Source organism: Carassius carassius, chromosome 37 (genome assembly GCF_963082965.1).
Source record: "Carassius carassius chromosome 37, fCarCar2.1, whole genome shotgun sequence".
NCBI classification, from domain to species: Eukaryota; Metazoa; Chordata; class Actinopteri; order Cypriniformes; family Cyprinidae; genus Carassius; species Carassius carassius.
Window position 1 is genome coordinate 19,875,568 of NC_081791.1, and position 20,626 is coordinate 19,896,193.

General features: G+C 36.0%; 2 protein-coding genes across 3 annotated transcripts; both read right to left on the reverse strand.

The window, feature by feature from the left end:
* Positions 1–2,628: 2,628 nt before the first annotated feature.
* LOC132117737 (forkhead box protein L2-like) lies at positions 2,629–3,772 on the reverse strand. Its single transcript, XM_059527050.1, has one exon. The coding sequence runs from the start codon at positions 3,655–3,657 to the stop codon at positions 2,875–2,877; it is 783 nt and encodes a 260-aa protein (XP_059383033.1). The 5' UTR covers positions 3,658–3,772; the 3' UTR covers positions 2,629–2,874.
* Positions 3,773–6,066: 2,294 nt separating this feature from the next.
* On the reverse strand, positions 6,067–19,763 carry LOC132118311 (transmembrane protein 201-like). 2 transcript variants are annotated; one of them, XM_059528069.1, is made up of 11 exons: positions 19,540–19,763; positions 18,289–18,409; positions 17,748–17,936; positions 16,305–16,484; positions 15,457–15,809; positions 14,304–14,507; positions 11,328–11,554; positions 8,718–8,780; positions 8,295–8,579; positions 6,993–7,121; positions 6,067–6,891 (listed from the first exon to the last, which is right to left on the reverse strand). In XM_059528069.1, exons 1-11 carry the CDS (start codon positions 19,662–19,664, stop codon positions 6,794–6,796), a joined length of 1,974 nt encoding a protein of 657 aa, XP_059384052.1. In that variant the 5' UTR covers positions 19,665–19,763; the 3' UTR covers positions 6,067–6,793. The 2 variants fall into 2 exon arrangements, with proteins under 2 accessions (XP_059384052.1, XP_059384054.1); XM_059528071.1 differs by having other exon boundaries at positions 8,295–8,576; positions 19,540–19,762.
* Positions 19,764–20,626: the final 863 nt, after the last annotated feature.

The window sequence follows — 20,626 nt, forward strand, 5'->3', positions numbered from 1 at the left end:
CCTTGAGCAAGGCATCGAACCCCCAACTGCTCCCCGGGCGCCGCAGCATAAATGACTGCCCACTGCTCCGGGTGTGTGCTCACAGTGTGTGTGTGTTCACTGCTCTGTGTGTGTGCATATCGGATGGGTTAAATGCAGAGCACAAATTCTGAGTATGGGTCACCATACTTGGCTGAATGTCACTTCACTTTCAATGCCAAGTCTTGTTTAGACCAGGTTTAGACGACTGGTTCACTCTAGGGGGCGTATTCGTTAGTAAGTACAACCAATGAGATGCTCCCTTAAAGCCCTACTCGAATGCTATTGGCTCATGTTATAGTCAGTTTTCGAAGGTGGGCGGTATCATGCTAGAATTATCTTAATGTAAAACTGTAGGAAGGAGTCAATTAAATTATATTTTTAAAAACATGTTCAAAAACGATTAGTTAGTTCACAACGGAACTGTAGCTCGGAGCATATTTGCTACTATTATCCGACACCAGATATCACATTATATCTGTATGCTTAAATACTGTACATAACACGCTGAATAACTGAACTTATTATTTCCTCATTCTTAAATAAAACCGGTCAGACGTGTCTTCCTGTGAGAGAGTAAGGAAGCTCTAATTCTGAATGATGATTATGGGTCCATGGGGAAGTCACTTAAAAGCACCAGTCATTCAGTCAAATAAAGCTGTCTGCTTTCAGCAAGGAGACGTCTAGTAAAAGGCTATTATTTTATTCCTGAGAACAAATTATAAAGCTTTACAATGCACTAATATATAAAAAATACATATCCTGTAAACCAAATAGAGTAAAATCTCTGGCCCATTTGTGAAACCACCATTGAACCCAAGACCTGGAACTGCATGTAATTAGCCACATACTGTTTAATCATCTGCATAGACATTTTAAGGTCTTCTTTTCAGCCATCTGAAAGATTATAGTGGTGCTGTGATGATAACAAGTTTTTAAAATGCATTGCAGCATTGAAAGCTTGCAGCTTGTGAAAACAGGAAGTGTATGTGCAGAACAGAAACTCAAAGTGAAATAAAGCCAAAGACCCCTATGCCCACATCCGCCCACCTTCAGCCCCTGCCCACCAGTCACTGCAGGCCCAAGTGCATGCTGCCAGACAGCCGATCACCGCAGGGAAGTTACTGGAGGTGATGGGGAAAACCAAACACATGCAATGTCATTACAGCCCCTGAAATAATCAAATCAAGCTGTAGAAAGAGGCCTCGGATGCCTTTAAGGGAAATTATGGATGGACATACAGCCCTGCATCTGAGACCATGGTCTAATATTCATATTGCACTTACAATGCATCAAACAATTCTTTAAAATGTAACTGTTAACAGTTTTTCCTCACCATGGCAACAGTTTCATAGCCTTGTGTAGCTTTGGGATTCTTATTACTCTGTCTTTCCTTACAAATGATCTCTTGTTTGTTCATCCAGCAGCTTGTATTTGAGTATGGGCCTGTTCTTATGTCAGGATAAAACTATGATATTATATTTCTATTTTAAAAGGCACTTTAGGTCAGGGAATGACAAGTTTTAGGCTGAAGTGAGTGTTTTGCTCATCACACGTCTAACCTAAATGGAGGTAAGTGGACTAAGATTTTCACAATCACAAGGAATAGACACATCTCATGTCAACTTTTACACTAGCTCATTCCTTTTTCTGTAAACCCAATAAATGGATTCAGAGAAACATGTTAAGAGAAGGTGGCCGCCACATATCAATATATATAAACTTTTTATATAATAAAATATGTTCAGATTAATTATATAAGCAGTGGTCAATCAACATAATCTATTTTATACACAGTCTGAAAAATTAAGTATTAGCTGTTACATATTTTTATAGATAATAGGTCAAAAGGCCACAAGGGGGCGCCATTTAGCTACACAGTGTATTATGGAATTAGAATTACACATAACCATGATCTTGCTCCATATTTTGGAATAATCATTTCATAATTTTAATCACCATTAATCATGAACATTCATTATAATTAAGTATTTTCACGGCACTTAGCATTTACACATACACTGGTAAGATTAGATACTGAAACTGTGATTTCCGTGTCATTGTGTGCGTTTTTCAAAAATAAAACAATTGGTAATCAGCAATACTTTTTACTCTACAAATATATTTAAAAATATATATTTTAAATTTTACTTTAATATTATAATTTTTTCGTTAAGTTTGATAAAATGTAATTAGCCTAGTAATATATAATAAATAGACAAATAAATGAGACTTGTATGAGTCATCAGAAATTTATAAAAGAACATTTTATATGTTCGAACAGGTTATGAACATTTACATATAAAAAAATATTTTCAAACTCCAGAAATGCAGATACTGAACATGTCTATTCAATATACATTTTTTTTAAGAAAATACACCTTTGCATATATAAAGAACTCTTGTAAACAACTTGTTCCATGAGTTTCCACTAAATAAAATATAAACATTTTTAAACGGTATGCAAATCGTACATCAATTTTAAGATCTCAATACATGGTAAAAATAAATATGCTTATGTATCTTGATGCTTTCTAAACATTTGCTGAAATTTATGGAAACTGACAACCTGCCAACAACCAAGTGCGTTTTGAACAGCTCTTCGTTTAACAATGTAACAATATATAATTTGTGAAAATCCACAAAACACAACTGTAAACCCATTAGTTAGGCTATACAGTAAACAAACTAATGCAGCGACTGCAACATTTCGACCTAATCTTAACCAGCCATTCAGCCATTCTGACTTGAAACAGCACGTTTAACATTTCTAAAGATTAACGTAACAAAAACAGCAAATCTAGATCCAAATGAATTTTTTAGCCTACTTATGTTCAGTTTTCACGTGTCTGTCCGTCAGTTAAACGGATGATGCACCTGTTCGGGAAGGCCGTTGTGCGGCGGGTAGCTGCAGGCGGAGATGGAGCTTCCTCCAGGGCTCACCGGCGGAGTCATGCCGCTCAGAGGCACCAGAGCGTTCGGATGCCGGTGGTACGGTCTGTAGGATGGATGAAGGTGATGGTGTTGACCGTGGTAATAATTCACGGGGGAGTTGGCGTAATCGTTTGGAGACAGGGGGCGCGCGTTACCAAGCATGGGCTGCAGGTAGCCGTGCGTCGGAGAGCAGGACTGGTGGCTCCAGGAGCTGGTGCTGACGAACGGGCTTTGCCAGTAAACGGGCTCCTGTTGCAGGCAGTACGAGTCGGTGAAGTTAAATCCAGACGGTAAGGGTGGTGGTCGGAAGGGTCTCTTGACGCGCCTCCTGCGCCTGTAATTACCTTTCTCAAACATATCGCTAAACGCTGGGTCTAGCGTCCAGAAGTTCCCCTTCCTCTCCCCGCCACTCTCCCGGGGAATCTTCAAGAAGCACTCGTTGAGGCTCAGATTGTGCCTGATGCTGTTCTGCCATCCTTTTTTATTCTTCTCGTAGTATGGAAACTTGGATACGATAAAGCTGTAGATGTCATTCAGGGTCAGCTTCTTCTCCTCGCTTTCTCTGATGGCCATTGCAATGAGAGCCACGTACGAATAAGGAGGTTTTTCTGTTGCTGGAGCGGCTCCTCCATCCCCCGCGGTACCCTGGCCGTCCTCTGCGGTATCGCGGGATTGCAGGTTATCAGACCCCGCGCTAGGATCCATGAGACGGGCTTGAGCTGGATGGATGAACGGCGAGATTCTCAGTAGCGAACAGCACAGGTGTAAAGTTAAAAGTGTCCAGGTGTGCTTCGGATTTGTTTTAGTCTCCACCTACCTGCCATGCCTCCTGTCGGTATCCTGAGGTCAAAAGTTCGCGAATTCAACATGAAAGAGGGTCGCAGATGTATTTTGACTGCTTGGTAAATGTTACAGTAAACATCTGTTTGATGTCGCCGGCATTAAAAACACTGCGTTAAGCCAACGTTAATGTTTTATTTTTTATTCTTATTATTTATGTTGTGAACTGATTGTGCAATTGATTTTCAAATATTAGATTAAATATTAAAACTGCAGGCTAAAGTTTGCAATGTCAAAAAGCAAATCATTCTATCCTTTATCGTATTTAAAAGGTCTGTGCGCATATTTTTAATCCGCAGGCCTCAATAATCATGCTATAAATAATATTAGACACATATATAACATTTAACTAACGCATTTGGGGATTTTGTGGACTGCGCTCAAGAACAAAGAGCTTCTGATTTGTAAACTTCATCCTCTGCACAGTCTTTCCCACAACAGCTCCGTCCAATCAAATAAATGAAACATGTCATCAAAGGTGCCGCCTTGTTAAGACCTTATTTGATAAGCCTTTATTCTCAGCATAATATGATATACTGCCTACGTCTATATGCAAAACATATCTTATTTTATAACTTTATATTTGTTGATATGATTTTTTCTTTATTTCTTGAAAAATGGGCTGTAAAAGGAAGACTATTAAACTAATTAAAAAATAGGATTTTTTTTAAAAGTATTTTTTTTTCTTCTGATAGTGATTGGACTGGAATTAATTACCTGAAAATGAAATTATAGCAATATTTAGGCTGAAAATGAAAGTCTTTTGGACTAACGTTGTGTGAATCTGCCTTTAAGATTGACTTGCATAATGATATTACAATGAGCCAGAATTACTCATTAGTTAAGGTTAGTTAAGGCATACATGAAAATGTACTAATAATTAGTAATACATTTATTACAGTATTTATTTTTTTTAATGTCAGTTCATTGTTAGTTCATATTAGATCAGGTCCATTAAATACTATTAACAGATACAACTTTGGTTTAATGAATACATGTATATAATATAAATAAGGTTAATACATGCTTTTCAGTATTTTTTTTATATAATTCTTTATAACTGCATGCATAGTTATTTATTTCTATATATAACTAATAACTAATGTTAACAAATATAACCAGTATTGTAGTGTTACCTATCATTTTAATAACTTCAGTGTGAATAGTTTTGCTTATTGTCACTGAATGAATCTTGAGTTTAGAGACATTGTTTACAATAAACAAATAAAAAAAATTACAAATTGTAAAATAATTATCTAATGAACATGCTCTTTTGCAGGTTAAGTGCAAAAATATATGTCTCAAAAAAATCATTGTATTGTAATATCAAAGTGATTTATGGATTGTGCAGTATAATTGACCACAGGCTGTAATGTCCTTAATCTGAATGTGTCTAACAATAACATGAAACATTCTTACAGAAAGATGCATGTATTAACTTGCCTCTTTTATTTTTATTTTTTGGAATTTCCCACTCAGCCAGTTTCATCTTTATGTGCACCGACAAATATGCTGCTAACTACAGTGCCTTAGATCTTCAGTTACATGAATGCATCAGAAATCCATTTTCAAAACCATTTCCAAAACACATTAATGGGTTCTAATTAAAATTAATTTGCATTCTGTTCTTTGTTTTTTGGAAAAGGGACATTGACCTAATCCTAATCATCTCTCAAATAACCACCCACTCTGAGCTGTATAACATCCTATACTGAGAGAATCCAGATTGTTATCATTCTTTCAGGAGACAGACTGTCTACACCCAGCCAGTGATGGAGAAAGATAAACTCTGGAGAACTTATTTTTTTACTTTCAGTTGCCATTGTATATTTTTCCTTACACTTTTTGAAAATGTAAATGATTGCATAGTTCTCTAACACAATTCAAAAGGGTAACATGCAAAAACAACTGAATGTTTCAAATACATCATGATATGGGAACTACAGCACAAAATTTTACTTATCAAGAAGATCAAGGAAAACCCTTCACAACTACCTGTTCAGTGAGCAACTGACTTTACAAATACATGCTCAGAATTTCTGAAGGTTGAAAGAGAAAGCTTTACATTTACATGTATGCACTTAGTAGACCCTTAAGCGACTTACAAAACAGGAGCATAAAAAATTCATCAAGGAGCCAGCAATATTTGTAATATACAATGCCAGAGATTAGGGAGCAATCTAGAGAAAAATAGAAATTCAGAGAAGATATTTAAATATTATTATTTTTTAACACAAGTGTGGAAAAACTACAGAAGACACCAAAACCAACGTATAACTATTACAATGGAGATTTATTTCAATCTGGTAACTGAAACACCTTTATTTTATGTACAAAATATTAAATTATCCTGTTTTTCCTTGACATTATGAGTTAAATCATAAAACAGAGTCAAAGGCTCAATGGACATAGTAACAGACATTAGCTAAACCAAATCCTCCAGTGTCACATTGACAAAAAGTAGATCAACACACATTGCACTTCATAATATCACATCATTACGATAATGACATGACATGGAATTCTTCTTTTAGGATGTAGGATAAATAGAAACACTTAAAATGTACAGCAATACGGCAAAATAGTCAAATAATTTTTTTATAAAGATGCAACATATGCCTAACTGATATCATTCTGTTAAACTAAACAGCACAAGCATTCAGTCTGAAACACATTCAGTGTTTAAAAACATGGCACATGAATGAACATGCACAAAAACATGTTTTACAAAGCTCACATCATACTTTGCGGCATAATGTAGAATCTCAGCTGTATTTAACAGAGCTCAAGTTAAGAGGATATGGACTTCTCATTTATTTGTTTCTTCTCCATTATTATATCCACAACTGTTAAGCAGCAAGAATAAAGTTGTAGTCGTCACCCAAAGGAAATGCCATCCATGTATTTCCTGTAAAGATCCCAGATTTACTGAGCACTCAGGTGACAAAGACCAGTGGACATCCCAGTTTGACTTTGAACCCCTGAGGTCTTTTCTATTTGCTCATCTCCAATTGTAATAAAGATAGGAACCGATGAAGGTTAAGTTAATGGACAGGCTGGCAAACAGAAGACCAGGCCAAAGCATCAAGCCCAAAAATCCTGTGAACAAGACAAAAACATTCAAACAATAAGTAATTATGCAGAACAAATTAACCCAGTTAGTTTAAACACTGCTACCCTAATGAACTTCCTATTCGCACCTTTCCATCCAGGCTCGCTTTCAGTTCCATTTCCTGTGGTCGTGTCAACATGGCAGTCTGAAGAACTGGAGGAGCTGCCCATTCGCTTCTCCACATGCTCAAACACACTGCCCTCATCTATCAGTGAACCTGAATCTCAAACAAATCATATCTATATCAATCATAAAAAAAGTTCAAGAATACTGAAAACTGAACATATAAATAACATATGTGACCCTGGACCACAAAATCAGTCATAAGTAGCACAATACATTGTATGGGTCAAAATGATACATTTTTATTTTATGCCAAAAATTGTTAGGATATTGAGTGAAGATCATGTTCCTTAAAGATATTTTGTAAATGTCCTACCATAAATATCCCAAAACTTAATTTTTGATTAGTAATATGCATGGCTAAGAACTTCATTTGGGCAAATCTTTAAGTCGTGGCCTAATGGTTAGAGAGTCGGACTCACAATCGAAGGGTTGTGAGTTTGAGTCCTGGGCCGGCAGGAATTGTAGATGGGGGGAGTGCATGTACAGTGCTCTCTCCACCCTCAATACCACGACTTAGGTGCCCTTGAGCAAGGCATCAAACCCCCAACTGCTCCCCGGGCGCCGCAGCATAAATGGCTGCCCATTCCTCCGGGTGTGTGTTCACAGTGTGTGTGTGTGTTCACTGCTCTGTGTGTGTGCACCTCGGATAGGTTAAATGCAGAGCACGAATTCTGAGTATGGGTCACCATACTTGGCTGAATGTCATATCGTCACTTTAAAGGCGATGTTCACCCTCAGATTCCAGATTTTCAAACAGTTGTATCTCAGTCAAATAGTGTCCTATCCTAACAAACCATACATCAATGGAAAGCTTATTTACTCTTATGGCGTATATATATCAATTAAAAAAAATTTACCCTTATGACTGGTTTTGTGGTCCAGGGTCACATTTGCTCATAAAACCAACATACTTGAATGATGTGAGGTTTTTAAAATGTAATTTGTAATTTTTAAAATGTTTTTAAAAAGTTTCTAAACTTCAGTTATTAGTAGAACAATATAATTTTCAAGTAATACTAGCAAATAAATAAAAAGATTGCACCTTAAAAATAGCATTAGTATGTTGTCCTCAGAAAAGCATTTAGACACTTAAGATAAAGGTTAGCTGACAAAAAAAAAATTCTCTTTTCAAAAGCAAAATAAAGCAATAAAAAAATGAGGTAAGATTTTAGGGCCACTCTATACGATTAATCAAGCTCAAATGGTTGACAGAAACTTCATGACATTCATGCAGATAAAAAATACATCCAAAAGTGTCCTATACCATGATTATGTGAATGGAAGTGTGGAGCATCAGGCAAGAATCCGCTGCTGTTCACGTGGCTTTGCTCTGAAAGAAACGGAGGCGGTGGGGCCAAACTTAAAGGCTCCAGAGGAGAGGAAAAGAGCCGCAGTTTTTGCCCACAGATGTTGAGTCTGGCCGGACTGATGAGTGGCCGGCGCTGCCTGGCGGAGCTGGAGGTGGAAGTTACAGATCCTGCCACAGAAGGGGTTGGAGATGGTCCAGGAGAGGAGGGTCGACTTCCAGATTTAAGAGAGTAGTAATCTATTGAAAAATGAAGAAATTAGTTTAACTGTGTTTATCAAATGGCGATGTGACTGATAAGTAGACAATTATCATATACAATTTATCTGGTGTGAGTTCACAAAGATATATACAACAATTCCTTCACTTCTTCAGAGTTACCTGAAGGTGGAGAGTCTTTACACTGTGAAGATGGTCTACTCCCACTGAATAGGAAACCTGAATCTACAAGTAAAAGAAAAAATAAGCACAATACCTTGGAGATCATTTTTGTTTTATTTTATCAAAAAATAATGTCAAAGTGGTAATGTCAAATAACTGCTTTCTATTTTTTAAATGCATTTTATTCCTATGATGCATAGCTGACTTTTTTTTAGTCACATAATCTTTCAAAAAAAAACATTCTAAAATGATTCCGTGCTCATTATCAATATTAAGAACAGTTTTGCTGCTTAATATTTCTGTGGAAACTTTTTTTTTTTCAAGATTCTTTGAAAAACAAAGTTCTTATTACGTTCAGCACTTATTTGAAACAGAAATGTTTTGCAACGATGTAAATATATTTACGGTCACTTCTGATCAATTTAAAGCTTCCTTCCTGAATAAAACCCAATTTCTTAAAATTGTAATTTTCTGGACAGTAGTTCAACTGCAGTTTGTTATTTGAAACATTTCCATGGCTGCTTTCTCAAAAAGCGAAAGATAGCAATCCCACAAAAGACTGATAGAAATTCCTAGCAATTTTCATGATACAACACAAGCATCCAACTGCGAAGTAGAGACATTTAACTCTCATTCTGTCATTCCAGGAATGTCTCCATATGTGGAGCCAACACAGCTGCAGCTGTAGAGGAGCAGCACCATTACTGAGCATTACAGAGCAGATGGGTGAAGGTACATGATGGAGCAGGTACAGACCCTGCTCACACAAAAAAAAAGCCTTTTCAAGACCTCCTGTAGAAGTGTGACGGAGAGATGAGTGATACTGCTTCTGTAAAAACGAGCTGTGAGAGATCTCACTGGACTCTTGAAGATCACCATTACGTATCCATCTCTATATAACGCAATGAGGTGGAAATGACTCAAATGCTGAGATCTCTCAGACAAGTGCGTGTGATTAAATCAAGAGCGTAAAGATCAAGTTCTGGCCCTTTTCATCACCACTGCATCTGATTACAGGAGGTTGACGTTTGCCGTCGCATCTGGATTTGTCTGAAGATCCACACATGAAACGAACCATGATTCTTCTACGGTCTCACAACAGTCATTTAAACACCACTCCCGACATCACCCTGATCCCAGGATTTAAAAGCCTGTGTATTTAAAAGTCCCATTTACTGACAGGTCAAAGTTAAAAGCTATGGCAAACCAAGCTGTTGCCCCACCATTCCTTTTGATATACAGTATCAACAATATGTTGGTAGGTTATGCAGAGTTAAAACTGTGAGTCAATTAGGTAACTTTTTTTTTTTAAATGCATTAACATTAATTAAAACATTATTTGAAAAAGCAAAAGTTCATAGAAAAATTACATTTCTGTTATTTATTTATTTTGCTCCAAAATTCTACACTGATATGTAGGGCATAATCTGTGAACAATGTTTTTCGCACAACTCCACTTTTGGAGTTTGATAGCCTGTGGTCGATATATGTCACTGGACAGAGAAAAATAGTTTGGAAGGATAACAGCATACAGCTTTTGAACAGCATGAGGGTGAGTAAATAATGACACATTCTATTTATAGATTTACCTTTCTTTTAAATTCAAAGATAAACAGAGACGTCAAGGAATAAAATAATGTAAATTAGTCCCTTCCTGTAATTCAAAACTTGTCAGCAGTGGGAAAATCCCTTTAGCATGCAGGTAGCTGGAGATACTGAACAGACTATTTCTCAATCACACTTCGCAGTTTTCTTTGGCAGGTGGCAAAATTCCCCTGCTAGGTGCGGCACCGTCTGGGGTGAAGAGCGAGCTGAGTTCCTTGTACCATGCATTCAGTCAGTCAGTGACCCACATCTTTCCCATCATGCACTTCTGCATCGGTTCCACAAAACAGCACCTGGGGCCTCTCACTATAGCAGCACTTCTCACTTCTTCACAAACAAAGTGAAGGTTTTTCTACATTATATGACTATTACAACTATGCTACAAAAAGCCAAATTTATTGCACAGCCAATTAAGTTTTATTGCAATATTTATTTAATTATAATTATAGTTAATATAGTTTTATTTAAAATATTTTTAATGTTTATATCAGCAAGTTATATGCATGGTTAAAAAAAGTTTATTTGATTAAATATACTGTAAAATTGCAGATTAAAATAAATGTTCTCTATTTTAATACTTCTTAAAATGTAATTATTTCTGTGATGGCAAAGCTGAATTTTCAGTAGCCATTACTCCATTTTTCAGTGTCGACTTTAGAAATACTAATATGCTGATTTGGTGCTCAGTTATTATTGGTGGTAAATTTTTAATAACACTAAAAACTGCCCAATATTTTTGTGGAAACCACAATACAAAGTTGCCCCAAAGTTTTGAATGGTAGTTTACCACGGTTTCCACACAAACGTTAAGTAGAAAAAAATGGTTTTAAATATTTTTTAAGCACCAAATCAGCATATTAGAATGCTTTCTGGAGGAACATGTGGCACTGAAGACTGGAGTAATGATGCTGAGAATTCATACATACATACATACATACATATACACAAACACACACATATACATATTTATTTTTGCAGTGTGCATCTATCTATCTTATGCTTTACCTGCTCGTGCGAGGGAGGGGATAGTTCCCAGAGAGAGGGCCCTGTTGAGTCGCCCAGGCAGTGAGGAGGGTGAGACTTTGCGTGTTCTGTGGATTTGCTGGCGGATGAGCAGCTGTGACAGGTTGGGGGGAGGCGTTGGGATGAAGGTAGAGGATGCAGACACAGGTGCAGACAGCGAGGGACAGTGATTACTGTTGTATGGCCCAGGAGAACTGCCAGACAGATACCTGCAACAGACAGAAGACAATCGGTCCACTGCTGAGTTTCATGGAGCAAATATCTCTTCAGTTACTGCTATGGAGGAAAACTGTAAAACTGCAGACTTCCACAGAATTCAAAAGCCTGATAATGGCTCCTCATTTGAATGTAGTAGATGACAGTGTTGTAAAGATTTAATTTCAGACAATACATATAATTTAAACTATCATATCTGTAAATGTATGAAATTATACATTAGTAATAGCTCAGCTCGATATACACTTGCTCAGTTCAAACATTCAGTCACGCTAATTTCTTGGTTACATTTCTCTAATTTAAAAAAGCACAGCAAGCTTCCATCTCAAACAACCATTAAAAGAAATGGCAAACACGCAATTCGCATTTTAATCAGCGTTTTATTTTGATTTCATAATAGGGTTAAATAATACAAGTATAAAAAGATGCAATACAAACCAAGTTTAATACAGCTCCAACATGCTGCTTTACTCAATCTGATCTTATGTTTCTGGACGGAAACCATTTCACACTATTCAACAATGCAGTTGCTCATTTCACATTATATCTTTGGGGTCATTCCATGTCAAAAGCACTAGAAGCCACTGATCAGGTGTTGATGATATAACAGAAAAAGCACAGCAATGCCACAAACTGATTACTCCAGTTTCTCAAAATCAGACAACTATTTCCAGCCTCTGGGCAAAAAAGTATTAAAAAGCTACAAACTGATTTTTAGATTTGTAATGGTCAGAGGCCACAAAACGTTCAGATGCATTTGAAATTCTAGTTTATTGTTTTATGGAAACTGAATTGCTTATAATTCCTAAACTGGTCCAAATGAAAGTCTTAACTTAGTAAGAAACTGGATTTGACAAGATATAATACCAATATCGAAATTGGCAATATTCCTTAAACCTAATGACTTTCCTTCCAATCAATCTCTGGCATCACCATGAGCCTTCTGATACAACATGCACAGATCTGTGATTTCATGATGACAGTTCCTACCACATTATATCCTCAGTGCTAAATTCAGTGACGTATTCACTCATATGATAACTGGGGATGCAGCATACTTCCGGACAATCTAAATGTATCTGAAAAAATGAAATAGTCAATAAAGGATCAACTATACTCACAGAAATACAATGCTGTTCCAAATAAATGTTATATATCATAAATATATACTTTTTTCAATGCCAAGTCTCAATGCATACTATTATTTGTATTTACCAACCATCAGCCTTTGGCAAAAAAAAAAAATGAGGATACGAAATATGAAATATTCAACGATATTGATGTCTACAGTTAAATACTCAAATAAGTGAAATGTGCCACAAGTCATCATAAAAAAGTTAATGAAACTTTATATTTGGCATGTTTCACCATTTGGTAATACAAAATAATAAATATTAAAGCTTGTTGGAAGTGGACAGGAACCATATGATCTGTATAAGTTAATACACATCTAATGGAAATTAACAGAATTTATTTAAATAACAAAACAGTTGCAGACAGTAAGTGTCTAAGTCACATTAGTACTTTGATCACAGCAAAAAACTAACTTCACAGCATATGCCACATGCATACAGTAACTTGGGAAATACAGTGATGCAAAACCTACAAAACATACAATCTATAGTCGTAGTGTCACAAATTACAATGCTTAGTTTTCCATTCAATCCCTAAAAAGCTTTATTTGTAGAAGTTTTGAAAATGTGTCTCTTTTTGTTAGGCACTTTAAAGATAGCTACGTGTTATAGAGCTTTAGTGTGGTTAGTATGCAAACTAAATGTCACGTAATACAATGTAGTGCATCTGTAACACTTTACAATATAGTAAATATAATGCTAGTAACATAATAAGCATAGGGCTAATTTTCTGTACTGAGGTAACGATGATAAAATCAACCCGGTGGTGGAGACGGACTTGAAATTCAAGTTAAAAATCAAAACAAAGAGACAAATATTTCGAGACTCTCTCAAACCCTGTAGCTTAACCTCAAAAGTGAATGCTGAATACTTGAGCTAATATATAGCACAAGTCTAACATATCTTTATGTTGTTAGCAACTAAACAGTGATAATTTCACTTTTGTTATGAGATTGCAAATATGAGATCGGCGCAGTATTGGCATAATACAGAATTGTTATTAAAGTTTAATATAATGGGAATAGTATTAGGTGGTTTAAGTTGCACATGTTGTGAAAATGTTAAGCTTAAATTCGATGATGGAAAAAAATATCCCCAAATCCCTAAGCACCATTGCAATTTCTTGTTGGACAATGCATTTTCTATTTCAATGCAAAAACAGCATTATACACCATGAGATGCATTAAAAAAAAAAAAAATTCACTCATGAACTAGTCTGTATCTTTACAAGCTACCCCCAAACCTGTGAATTCAACCTGCACCCCAACAAATGTTTTTTTTTTTTGTCAAATTAGGGGCATGGTGCTAATGTCAAGCACTACAAAAAAAAGGCAATAAACAATCTTTTCTTAGTACTTTGAGAAAGCTCTTCCACACAGACTACTTTTTTATATATCAGCATGGTATTTAAAAGGCCTATATAGCAACATCTTGGCCATGGAGGATTATAATGAGAGCATTAGTTAGTTAGTGTAAACTGAATACATTTGGAAGGAAAATGTTCTGACAAAAAAACAAATCTAACCCTTGATTCTACATGTCCCAAAAGTGTCCGCAAATACAGATCTCATAAAATATCTTATCTTAGTGTCACTGCTCAGATTCTGACCTGTGACCTCTGGCTCTTCTCTGACTCGGGGATTTGCTTGTTGCCACAGCAGCAGCGAATCCCACCAGACAACACACAGAAGTGATGCCCAACTTGACCGATTCCAACCAATCAGTGATGTCTGTCTTGAGGTAACACTCGGCCAGGTAAAAACATATCACCAGGAGCCAAAGCACAGCGGCCACAGCATCAATCCTCCTCAACCTTGAAGAGAAGAGAAATATATTTAATTCATAACTAAAATTAATTTACATATGTGTGTAAATTCACTTACACACATATTGAATTGAACTTATTTAGTAATTACACATACATATATACATATACATATACATACATATACATATACATACATATATATATATATATATATATATATACACAGTACAGACCAAAAGTTTGGACACACCTTCTCATTCAAAGAGATTTCTTTATTTTCATGACTATGAAAATTGTAGATTCACACTGAAGGCATCAAGGGCTATTTGACCAAGAAGGAGAGTGATGGGGTGCTGCGCCAGATGACCTGGCTTCCACAGTCACCAGACCTGAACCCAATCGAGATGGTTTAGGGGTGAGCTGGACCGCAGACTGAAGGCAAAAGGGCCAACAAGTGCTAAGCATCTCTCGGGGAACTCCTTCAAGACTGTTGGAAGACCATTTCAGGTGACTACCTCTTGAAGCTCATCAAGAGCATGCCAAGAGTGTGCAAAGCAGTAATCAAAGCAAAAGGTGGCTACTTTGAAGAACCTAGAATATGACATATTTTCAGTTGTTTCACACTTTTTTGTTATGTATATAATTCCATATATAATTCCACATGTTAATTCATAGTTTTGATGCCTTCAGTCATGAAAATAAAGAAAACTCTTTGAATGAGAAGGTGTGTCCAAACTTTTGGTCTGTACTGTATATATATATATATATATATATATATATATATATATATATATATATATATATATATATATATAAATAATATTTGTATGTATAATAATAATATACACATACACACATATTTATTCATAAATTAATCAGAAAATATATTTACCCAAAAATATGTTTACATAATAGGTCAAATAAATGTAAAAATATGTACAATTTGGTAAATAAATTTTTTCATGAAATAAACTTTATCATTTATTTGGTTCACCTGACAGGTCCTGCCATTAAGACACCTGTGATGCAAGTTAGGAGCCCAAAGGAAGCCACGGCCATCTGATGGTCACTTCCACACTGCCAGACGAGTCGAGCGTTCTCCACAGCCTTTTCGGGCAGAAGAGCCACCAGGTCATCCCACATCATGCTGCCCTCCTCAGCCTTGCTTTCACTGTCATTTTGGAGGGGGCGTTTAGGTGGGTTGACTCCTCCGCTTAATGTCTGCGAGATGGAGGAGGCCACGTCTCCAGATCCAGACAAAACCACAGCTACAAGGAAGGTACAGGCGAGGAACGCAAGGACTCTGAGCAAGATCAACCAGGCTGGTGTGGTGAGTGAGTACGTGTTCTGAAGAAAAGGATAGAAAAGGATTTTTTTTAAATGATAAAATAAAGATCACTTGATATGGGAACAGTATTTGATACTTGCATGCCAAGCTTGATTAAAAACTAAACTTGAATCAACAGTAGCTGCACAGTAAAATACTCAGGACACAAAAGAAGCAAGAGAGAACAGGTCTTTCCTTATCTCTGGCAATCAATTCCACACATTTATCTGCGGTTTAAGAAAGCACTAGTAACAGACTAGTCATTAATCACACTTGATACAAGTAACAAACGATACCTAGGTTGTAGTAAAATTGCAGTTTTATCTGGGCAACATATAAATTTAATGCAATTTTTCCATGTCAAGCCCTTGACACTCAAATATCTTAGATTTCTAGAACATACACTTCAGAGTGCTACAAAAGTGGAATCTTCTGCATTTTTCATGTCAAGTCTTATGGCTTGATTTGAAACCATATATATATATATATATATATATATATATAGAGGTCCCCACCTTAATTAAGGCTTTATCAGCATCCCGACTGCGTCTGAGCTGGTGGTTGAAGAGCAGAGCCCGCAGCTGTCGGTTCTGGTGTTTGATGTAGTACTCCACCGCCGTCTGGCACGGCCGGCACAACTTGTAGGTCTGCTCAAGGTGGTGCTTATACACCTCAATCTCTTCATCATAGTTTTCCTGCCATTATGGTGAACACAGTGCATTAACATTGGAAGTGTTGATTATATAATTATTTTTTTCGATCTTTTCCCATTACATGAAAGGCTGCAGTGATGAGCATTGAGTAGACAGAGTCTGTTTATCGCGTGAATGCAGTGATCTCGTCATTATTGCAACACGTTTTCTCTCACAAAATGCTTTCACCAAAACTAACAGCAAACACATGAATACACCACATGAATACAGTAAGAGCTTTGTTGTGCAGCATAACAGCGTCATTCAGTTTAGGCAAGTGTGCAGATATACTCGCGATGTGTGACAGCTCCGAAAAAAATAAAAGGAGCGTTCTTTGATCGCTCTTTGTAGTTAAATCACAATTTAAATAACAGATTTGTTTCATGCTACTAAGAGAAACAACGTGAAGTTGATCGTTTAGTCACTGGCTTGATTCACTGATGCATAAACAGTATTTAACGATTTAGAAAGAAAGTCTGTGTGAACTTCAATTAGCTACACATCAGAAATCACTGATCACAGATCAGACAATAATGAACACTGTTACTCACTGTTTGTGGCGGTGCTGTCGAATACATATCATAAAAGTCTCTTTGTAACGCCTGTGCTGACATTGCAACTGAATTGTATGTAAATATTTGGGCGGGCAAAGCAGAAAAAGGGGAGGTTACATTTCTCCTTATAACGTCACAAGGAGGAGATTCAAGGTCAGCCCGGTTGAGCTTCCATTTTCTCAAAGGCAGAGAAAGATAGCAAAATCTCGATTTACACCGATTAAAATTTCTAGAAACTTGGGGACCATATACAGGCTAGGGGAACTCATATTAATGTTAAAAAACCTCACAAAGTGAAAATTTCATGTCATGGGACCTTTAATATATGACATTTTGCCTAAATTTTTTTATAAAAAGTAGTGCTGTCAAAAGATTAATCGCGATTAATTGCATCCAAAATAGGTTTTTGTTTACATAATATATGTGTGAGTACTGTGTATATTAATTATGTATATATAAATACATATGTAATTTTTATATATGTTAAATATATTTATATATGTAAATATTTTCGAAATATATGCTGCATGTGTGTGTGTGTGTATTTACATAAACATAACAAATATATACAGTACACACACACATATATTATGCGTTTGGATGTGATTAATTGTTTGACAGCACTAATAAAAAGCATAAAAGCAAATCTTATTCAGAACTGAGCTTGGATGCCTTGAAATTAAGAGATGAAATGAGTGAATTATAAACCTACATTATCCCTGGGGATGAACGAGGCCAGCTTTTTAATCTTCAGAGTCTGGTTGTTGTTGCACTTCTTGCACAGAAGCATTTGACAGTTGACCCACTGCAGGGTCTTCGGTGACTCCGGGACACCGGCTGAAATGCCATGGTTAAGATGCTCCATGTATTGAGCAGGAATTGGTTTGTTGTAGTCCCCGTTCTATGAAAACAAGCACAAAACAAAAACTCAATTGCTTGACTGACACTGACTAAATGTACATTTATAACATATCCAAAAGCTGCACCAGCAGCACAGTATTAAAACATTAGAAAATGTGTTGTTCTTAAGAACTTTATATCTTAAAGTAATAATATTTCACAATATAACAGTTTTTACTGTATTTTCTTTGCAAGCATGAGACGTCTTAAAAAAAAACATAAAAAAACATCTTACCTACCACAAACTTTGAAAGGTAGTGTATAAATAAACACATGTAACATGATAGTTTTGTCTTTTCAAACCCTTTACGTTGAGACACAACAAACAAATTTTATAAACATAAAATCAATACCTCCTGAAAGCCATTATACTGTTCACAGTATGGACAATCCCAGCAGTTTCTATTCCCATAGGGGACAACTGTGTCCTGATTGCAGAACCAACAATTCACTTTGACATGAGTTGGTTTTTTCCTGTCGAATAAAAAGGGTTGGATTTAGGAGCACAGCTGCAATTTACCATGCATTAATAACAGAAAACAACTGTAATACCATACTCCTATTAACACTGAGCTGACAGAGCACCACACTGGTTCTCAATTAACAAGTCACAGGCCTGTTCTGCAGACAGACAATAATCCTGCCCTCTAATAACTAGGACAATGTTTTTGGATGTATTCATTTCCATGGAACTTGCAAGATAATCAGTGGAAATTAATGTATAGCTTGAGCACTGACTCTAATGTAAAACTGAGATTTTGTTTTTCCAGGCAGGATGTCTTGGGTCCTGAGACTGATTACCTAACAGTAGCATGAATAGAGTTTCTATTTAGAGGCTATAAAATTTATTATAATAAATAAATAGTTATAAATCTCTTTTTTTAAATAGAGAAGACAGAGGCTTGATTACACTAACAAACTCAGCCTGTGACGTTATAAAAGATGATAACGTCATCCACATTAAGAAAAAAGCTGGCATGTTTAATATTACTTAAAAATGTAAAAGAATTAAAATCCTGGGAATTAATTTATTTTGCTACTCCAAAGCCTACTAAATGGTGTAACTGAATACCTTGTACTAGACTAAATATGACCGATTCATTTAATATTAGAGCACAGCTTTTGTGTAACATCAATAAAAGTATTTGTGAAGTTAAGTCTAGCATTATACGCTTAATTTTGATAGAAATTAGTTGCTCTTTTACCACGGTAATAACAATTACTTGGAGTCATTAACTAAACCACCACTGCTATCAACAAAATAAAATAAATACAAATAAATTAATGAAGACACTGAAGGAATTTGTACATTAATCATTGATTTACAGAAATAACAATAACTGAAGAAAAATACTCATACTAATATAACTGAATTTTGGTTTGTTTTAAATACCACACAGACATGCCTAAGCCATTTTATGAATTCTCTCGCGCTTGTTCAACAGCTCCACGCGTGCACAAGCATTTTTTCATGGCCGAACTGTTGAAAATACTACTGCCAATTCATGTTAATTATATAGAAAACCGTGAAAAAGTGCAGTGTATTTTTTCCCGTAACCCGTTATACAAGGCCCAGCGACATCTTATGGGCAGGGACACAATACCTGGTTGCAATTCTGTAGATCAGCGCCCCTCCTGCAGCGACCGCCGTAGCTCCGACACCTCCAACTACAAATGGCGGGTACTGTAGTAAAATTTGGTTAAACGCCTCCATTGCGAAACGGGACATTGACTGTAGTGTTATTCACAAGGAGCCCCACGCTGGAGTGTGCATGCGGCAACAGAAGCGCGAATCTACAACATGGCCATATCCAGGTCATGAGAGCAATGTCAAGAGCTGTCAAAATAAAAGTTCTACTTCTAAACGGAAAATAATAATAATTTGCTTATTATATACATCAAATAGTAAAATATAAAACATTATTATAATTAAACATTACAATCCATCAATGTTATAACAGATATGAGTTATCTGTTCTTAAATAAAAAATATTTTTGTGCAAATTATTTTTTACATTGAGCCATTAGCTTTATCTGTGTTCTATCTCTGTTTAATCTCAAATCTGCAGATAATTCTTTGCTGTAATTGCTGCTACACGTCTTGCCTTCAATAAATGAAATCTTGCCTTTTCGAGAAAGTGAACTGAAGCAGGTTTATATGGTATACACCTGCCCTCTTGAGGCAACTTATGTAACAGGCATTCGCAAGCTTCACGAAGACATTACAACATACATACATACATACATACATATATATATATATATACACACACACACACAAATAAAATTCTCCCTGAACAGATCTTTCAGTCACCTTAAAATTTTGTGTACAAAATAGTATCAGTAATCACAAGTTGAATCATAATTAACATAAGATAACGCTTAAAAACAAGTATGTTGACATTACTTAATCATTATCTTCAACATAACTGATTCATGCATGCCTCTCACTTTTTACAGAACTGTGGCACAAGAGATAATACATCATCTACTAGAAGGCTCAAAGATCATGTTCTTTGTTCATGTTTTGGAACTTTGACGTAAACAGCTGGGATCCTGGGATTATTGACTCCTACCTTTTTTTTTTTTTTTTTTTCTCAAAGTCTTGCTAACAATCATAAATTCATCCAAACTGACTTCAAAGGGTATATTTATTAATGTGGCTCATTTTATTGGTGCATTTCCAACAAC